Raw genomic sequence first — 8,008 nt, forward strand, 5'->3', positions numbered from 1 at the left:
TAGTGGTTGCTCCACTGTAATTTCTTGTTTCCTTTTGCTGAAGTTCGCATAATCCTCTTTAGATGATTGTATCTTTATCTTTTCTTGAATAAATTACCTGCTTTGAAAAAAAAAAAAAAAACTAATGATTACAATGAAATAGCCTTTTATATAACTAACACCTAGCTAGCTCTTTCAATATAAAATTAAGATATTCAATCATAGAAGGGCATAACAACATTAAAAATATATATATTTTTAATTTATAAATAAGAATGATAGATTTTGGAAGTATACATATTGAATTTCTTTATTAATGTTAATAAATAGTTTATAAGTATAATTTTTATTATTGATACCTTTCTAATTAATAAAATTTTTATAAACCACTAATAAACTTAATTATATCACTAATTGATGTTTAACTCATCTTATTAATATCTAAGCATTATAATTAATATTTAATTTGTCCTATTAATATAATTAAGTAATCGAAACACTTATTTAGAGATATTTTCAAAATATGGTAACTATTTTTTGTATTTTCGAAAATTAAAAATATTTTAGTTTAAGAATAAAAAAATATATTAATTATAAAGAAACAAAAATCCAACGGAATCCAAACAAATCTATCACAAAAAAAAAAAACCAGATCTCACGACAGAGAGCCTAAAATTTTCTCTCATTACCTTAAATAACTCGTTTTTGTGCGGTATAGCACGTCTTTGTGCGGTTGCTCCTCAAAACCGTCTATAAATTCTTCAACGATACAAAAAGATTACAAAGGAAAAAGGAGAGTTTAGAGAAAGCGAGGGAGATGGATTTGGATCGCTTTCTTCAGCGTTTTAGTGCTTCCGATCTCATGATTGCTGAAGAATTCCTCAGTACCTGGCTGCCATTCCTTACCAAGGACCTCTGCGAGGGTTGCGCCGACATTCTTCGTGGTCGAATCCGATCGCTCAATACAGGTTCCCATCAGAATCTAGGGTTTATTTTCGCCCTTCTTCGCGTTATTTATCACGCAAGTTTTTTTTTTTTTCTTTTGTGTGATGTGATTGTCATGGATCTCTTGTTTGTGCAGGACATGACTCGAATCGCAGCGACCACCAGGCTGAGGAGGTCGACGTAAACCTGGAGGGATCATTCGTAAATGTAGAGGATGAACGTTTGGTTTTAACCGGCAGCGTTGAAGAGTTTGCTAGGAGCTCAACAGATGGCTGCGATCATATCGAATCTACGGATTGGGATACAGACCGAGAGCGGGAATCGTTCAAAGCGGGCATGTCTTGGGCTGATATTGCTCAACAAGATGAAATCGAAAAGAAGGGGATGAAGAATATGGATGGATTAGTGGAAGAGGAGAAGGTGGAGGTGAATCCTACGAAAACCTTGCTATCCAGAGAGGATAGAGAGAGAATCAGATTTAAAGGCGTGAAAAGGAAGAAGGATTTTGTTTGCCTTGAGAGGATAGGTGGAAAGATAGTGAATATTTTGAAGGGTCTTGAATTGCACACTGGAGTTTTTAGTTCTGCTGAACAGAAGAGAATTGTGGATTTTGTTTATGATCTGCAAAAGAAAGGGAGGAATAATGAACTTGGAGGTAAGTTTAAAATTGATTTTTTTTCTTTCATATTCCTTTCAAAAACATCATTTTATATATTTGTTATGTTTTGAACAACATATTTGAAGCTAATTATTTATGCAATTATTCAACATTGTCTAGATATTATGTTGATTTAGGATTTGTTATTATGAAACTAGCAATTATGCTACCAGTTGACGATTCCTGGCAACCTCATAAAAGAGTCCTCTAAATTAAGCAGCATCAGACATATTGACTCATTTAGCGTCCCATTTTATTTATTTTTTGCTTTCAACTTTTGTTCGTATTGTCTCCTTGGCAATCAATTTTTAAAATATCTTTATGTGGTTTTTTTTTTGTCTCTATTGATGGATGGAATAATAATTTGAGGGTATAGCATAACAATTTCATACTATAATGAAATCATTAAAAAGCTATTCGATAGATAATCCTCACTCTTATGTTTTTCATTACTATCATATATAGAACATTCAATTAGAATAAATCCTGTATGATGTGCGTTACTTGTAATACATGTAATTATGTAAATCCTATGTTATATGAGGTACTTGTAATAGGTGAATACAGTGTGTGAATACCATGGATATTCCATTCAGCTTGTGAATATCATGCTAGATATTTGGGTTGCAAATGAACTGAGTTGAGCCGAACAGGAGCTTGATTAAGCATGAGCATGTTTGTCAAAACCCTGTATAACCTTGAGATCGAGTCTTCATAGTACTGTTCAAGCTTAAGTCCATTTAAAAGTATGAATGCTTGAGTTTGGTTTGAGCTCAGTTCATTAGATGACCAAATGAGCCTTACAAATATATTAATGAGTAACACTATCAAGCTACTTGCTTGTTAACTGAACAAATATTATCAAATCTATTAATGAATAGCCTATTGAGTTTAAAAGTGATAGTTTAGCTGAACGAACAATTAATAAACAAATATTATAATAAGCATAAACAAGTAGCTTGTGTTTATAAATAAAAACAATCTGATATAGAAAAGAACCAGACTCCCACGAAATCAAATATAAAATAAATATATAATCTAGTTTTAAATGATCACATTGTCAAGCCTTAATCGAGCGTAATATCAAGCTTGTTTTATTGAGTTTTAAACGATATTATTCATTATTTAAATAAGTTGAACACCAAATTATTCAAGCATGTTCATTTATCAATAAGTATTTCTAATATTTTAAAAGTTATTCAATTCGTTAAAACTTTTTTTTTTCAATTGGTTAAAACATTGATTTCATATCATTTCACTTATTTAGGTTTACTTAACTGTGTTTTTTTTCTTTAGTATATGGTTTATAATCTGTTTTTTTGTATTTGTGTATTCTTCTTTCTAATTAGATATATTTATGATAATCATTTTGCTTATACATCACAGGATTGTGAAGTTTTTCTTTGATTATTATTTTAGAATAATATCTTTCATTAACATTTATATCCTTCGAGAATATTTAACATTATTTTTTTTGTAGAGTATACATATTCTGAACCAAGAAAGTGGATGCGTGGTAAAGGGCGGGTGACAATCCAGTTTGGATGTTGTTATAACTATGCGGTTGTACTCTTATCTTATTGACTTCTTTATTTATTGTAGAAAAGATAGAATACTAACTATCATGTTGATAACAGGGAAAGAATGGGGTCCCTCCCGGCATCCTACGTAATGTAATTGCTGATCCAATTCCAAATCTATTCAAGATTATGATAAAGCGGCTGGTTGGTTGGCATGTGTTGCCTACTTATTGCGTACCTGACAGTTGCATTGTTAATATCTATGAACCTGGTGACTGCATACCGCCTCATATTGATAACCATGATTTTGGAAGGCCATTTTGCACTGTGTCCTTTTTAAGTGAGTGCAATATAGTGTTCGGATCCAACCTAAAAATTGCTGGGCCGGGTGAATTCATTGGATCAGCTTCAATTTCCCTTCCAATTGGGTAAGTTTAAAATATTGTTATCTTTGTAATATTCATTTAGCAAATTATGTACTATAATCTTGTATTGTTATAAGATATTGCTATAATTTTTATAGTTTTTCTGTTGTCGATATTTCCTGGGGGTTTGTTTAGGCATATGTTTATTTGTCAATTGGGTGGTCATTTTCCACATAAAACATATATTTGCAAAAAGTTTAACTTTAATTTTTTATGAGGAAAATAAGGCATGAGGACTCTGTCAGGTTGCATGATAAGGATTTGAACCCTTGACTTGTTTTCAGTTTATATTATTTTTCTCTTTTGTTTGCTTCAGTGGTATTATTTTTTTTGCTCGATAAATTCAGAAAAATTTTGTGATGTCTTATCATATTGTTCTCATTCGATTCAATTACATACAATCTAAATTATTATCTTCTAATATCAATCTTTTTCAGATCTGTACTAGTCTTAAATGGCAATGGAGCTGATATTGCCAAACATTGTGTTCCTGCAGTCCCTTGCAAAAGGTTGCCTCATCTAATCTCATATTCATTACTTCTCTCATCAAATGCTTATATGCTTATTTTTTTATTCTTAAATTCTGCAGGATATCCATTACTTTCAGAAAAATGGTTAGAGCTAAGTGGCCGCACATGTTTAAGCCTGAGCCAGATTTGCAAAATATCAAGCCATTTGATTTGAGTAAAGGAATTGATTCTCAGCAAGAAAAGAAAGAATGGATTCAAACAACGAGGAGGAAGTCAAGTGGAAGATTTAACAGAGCAAAGAATAAGCCCCTGCATTTGGATGAGGCTGAAGAGGCTCTGGAGCAATCTTTTCGTCATGGTTTGATAAATGATGGTGGTTCGCACTCGTGGGTAATAAGGCATCCAATGCAGTAGATAGCTCAAATGCAGTAGAGGCATGTGAACCACTTGAAAGCAACCAAATAGTGCGGTGAAGATATTAAGTTTTTCTGAGCATTATTTCAAATTTGTTCTATGCTTTATTTTCTTAGCTTTTTCGTTATAGAGAGTTTGTCTTGCTTTGTTCTGTGTTGTTAGATGTCTTGTACAGGTCTTGATTATTGGCTTATGATTGCGATACAATTGTGTTTGGTAAAATTGCGTATCTGCTATGTCTTATAACCTTTTTTTTTTTTAAACTATTGAATTGCTTTTCAAAAGCAATTTTTTAGTACCTATATTTTTTTTAACAAAAAAATTTTATACTTAAAAATTATTTTGAAAAGCAGCAAGAAAGATATCTTTCCAAAATAACTTTTTAGTATAAAAATTTCTTGATTTAAAAAATTTTGTACTAAAAAATTATTTTTAAAAGTAATAAAAAAAAGTCTTCCCAAACAAAACCTTATAAGTGGGCTGCTAAGCTCAACAGATCCATAGTTGTTTTGGCAAACAAATTCAGTAATTTAACCATTTTAAGAGCTTATGATGATGAAGCTGAAATTTGAAAAATTTTGTTGAGTACGATTAACTTTTATGTGGATGTCACCTAGTTTGATCGGTAAAAGAATTAAAATTTATTTTTATTTATTTTTAATAATTACTGTATCAAATTTGTATTGACTTTCATTATTCTCAATAATAAATTGATGGCCTCTATAAGCTGTACAGGCAAACCCTGTTATTAAACATATCTGGCAGCCAACTCCAAAACTCCATTGTTGTTTGCTGGTAAAGCTAAGAAATTCCATTTGCATTGATGTTAATTCTTCAACTAGCAGATAATATTGCAGCACTGGATTTCTCCCATTTAAAGCTTCTTAATCTAGCTCGCTATCTGTTTCAGAACCATTGCAGAACTTCATATATTTTATTGAAGGTGAGTTATTTTCAGAATTAAACCCTAGTTAAATATTAGTGATGATTAATAGTTGATGAAGCACTGTTATTTATGTCTATAATGCACTCCTCAAGTAGATTCACAAAAATGATGCCACATGAACTAATCATATGACAATTGGTATGGTTGATTTAGGCTTTGTTTGGGATGGCTTTTTTATTGCTTCTTAAAGCAGTATATTAGTATATAAATAAAAAATTTTGTACTAAAAAGCTGTTTTATGAAGCAGTAAAAAAGTCATCTCAAACAAAGCCTTAGACTCAAGGCCCAAACTTATGACATAGCTAGACCAAGCTTATGTTATAGTTGGATAGGCTATTCTGAGTTCAAATCCCATCCTAGGCTACTCATGCTTCATTTGGGACGACTTTTTTATCACATGAACTAATTAAAATTTTTGTACTAGAAAGTTGCTTCAAGAACCACAGTCAAAGCGCACCCAAAGCACGCCTAAAGTGCAGTCAAAGCGCACAGTCAAAATGCGGTCCACGTGGCAACTTTTTAGTGGATGTCTGGACCTATTTTCTAGGTCCGGTGACTGGACGTAATAATTTGCCCTCTAGAGAAGTTGACCCTTAAAAACTTCTCTTGGGAATTCAACCTTAAGAATGGAGAATTCCTTAAGGAACTCAACCTTTTCAACACTCTTTTTATTATAGATCCTTGATCAATAACTTTATGGGAGAAAAATATCAATTTACTACTTACTAGTGTCATCCTGATATATCATAATGGGTTGATATCTACTTTCTAGGCATTTAGTGCTAACTTCTCAGTGTCATATCAACTTATTTGAACAAAGACGAGAACATTTAAACCTAAGCTCTTTGCATTAACTTCTTAGTGATATCTCATATTTTCAACCTATGACCCATAACTTCTTGTCGTGGTCTTGAGAATTTCCCTCTCAATAAGGTATGGAGCTTGATGTTCCTCTTACTTTTTGACCAACATCCTCATTGTGACGTCCTAAGATCTAATGAAATGATTGGACTTATTTAAACCTATAAATAATAGATTAGAGCTACTAAAATTTTCAAAAAACTATAAATATTATAATATGCTTTCATTTTATCAAAATATACTTACAATAATCTAGATTACAGAAGTCTATTCATCACACAATTAAATGCTAGATTACAAAATCATACCTTAAAAATTCGATTCCAAAACTCTCCCTCTACACTTGATATACTTGGTAGGAATTTTCCATTTTCCTAAAACAATTAATATAATAGAGTAATCTCAACTAGCTTAGTAAACTCCTTCCCTTACCCCATACAAGCATCAAATATTTAAATATCATTTAATTAAAAAAATAAAATGTAAGCATTTTAGAATTTCAATAAACACAATATGAATTACCTAGATTTCAGCACATATTGAACATACAGAGATATCACTTGTTGTTATAATGCCACTTTCATAGAACATTCCTAGATATAGTACATAATACTCAGTCTTGGAAGTTTACTTTCACTTGTCATTAGAACTCATTTAGAGATTCAAAATTTGCTAATGCTTTATTAAGAGCGTTTCTTAAACTCAATAAATTCACATGAACACATGAAATAAAATGATTATAATGCACATGTCGTAATGTCTGTTTATATCTCATTTTCACTTGTACCTCCTTTAATGTCCCCCGCTTGTATAGCATGTGGGGCAATAATCTCTCCCTCATCTACACATATAGATGAGGCCAGAAGATAATTTGGAATATTACTGAAGCTTCCACATATGTTTCCAGCAAGTTCAGCCAAAACCCCTCCCTCATTTGCATCATGCAGATACGGTCAAAAAATACATTTATTGCCCTTATATCATAATAAATAATGCACTTTGCCCCCACATCAGGACAGAACTTCTCCAATGCAATATAATGCATAATGCAATTGCAATGTAATAACAATTAACTTAAACATATAATGTAATGTGCAGATGATACAAGATTTGCTAATAAAATGTTACATTTCTTGTAAAATATGATATTCACAAAACTTTTCCTTTTAAATTTCTAGCTTTAGAAAGCATTCAGATGAACATTTTTAACCTTTTATATGATTATTGTCTTTGCTAGAAAAGTCACAATTTAATAGTATATTAAAAAAATTGTACAAGAAAAATAAACGGTTAAAAACTTGATTTCATATAATCAAAATGTCATAAGAGGGAATGCAATAACATACTAAAAATCACACTATGAAAATCTCATAAAACTCAAGAAAAATATATTTTTGTTCATATCTTTTGATAGACTTACTGAAATTGGAATCAAAAATAAAGGGTTTAAGAGTCTACCTCGAGCTCAACAATATTCTAAACTGACACAACTAATGAATCCCTGAATTTGTTCTCAAAATTCTCTTCATCTCTTTCTCTTTCTTTTTTCTCTTCCTCATGCTCTTCCTTCTCTGACATGGTTGGATGGGAATGGGTTCATGCAAAATGGATTTAGATATGTTTATTATTTAAAATCCACCAACTTGACCTAGAGTCGCGAAGCTCGCTTTCCTAACACCGCAACGCTACCAGGTAATCTTCTAGATGCACCCAGTATATGCTCACCTAAGATTTGGAACATAAGCGGTGCACACTCAAATATATTTTTCCTTCTCCAAGAGCTACTCTCT

At 31.6% G+C, this 8,008-nt stretch overlaps 1 protein-coding gene across 1 annotated transcript; it reads left to right on the forward strand.

Moving 5' to 3' along the window:
• The first annotated feature begins 671 nt into the window (after positions 1-671).
• On the forward strand, positions 672-4,633 carry LOC110093461 (RNA demethylase ALKBH9B). Its single transcript, XM_020818358.2, has 6 exons — positions 672-947; positions 1,061-1,579; positions 3,063-3,145; positions 3,220-3,530; positions 3,965-4,036; positions 4,117-4,633. The coding sequence occupies exons 1-6, from the start codon at positions 797-799 to the stop codon at positions 4,409-4,411; spliced, it is 1,431 nt and encodes a 476-aa protein (XP_020674017.1). The 5' UTR covers positions 672-796; the 3' UTR covers positions 4,412-4,633.
• Positions 4,634-8,008: the final 3,375 nt, after the last annotated feature.

Source organism: Dendrobium catenatum, unplaced genomic scaffold, assembly GCF_001605985.2.
Source record: "Dendrobium catenatum unplaced genomic scaffold, ASM160598v2 fragScaff_scaffold_3, whole genome shotgun sequence".
Classification (NCBI taxonomy): Eukaryota; Viridiplantae; Streptophyta; class Magnoliopsida; order Asparagales; family Orchidaceae; genus Dendrobium; species Dendrobium catenatum.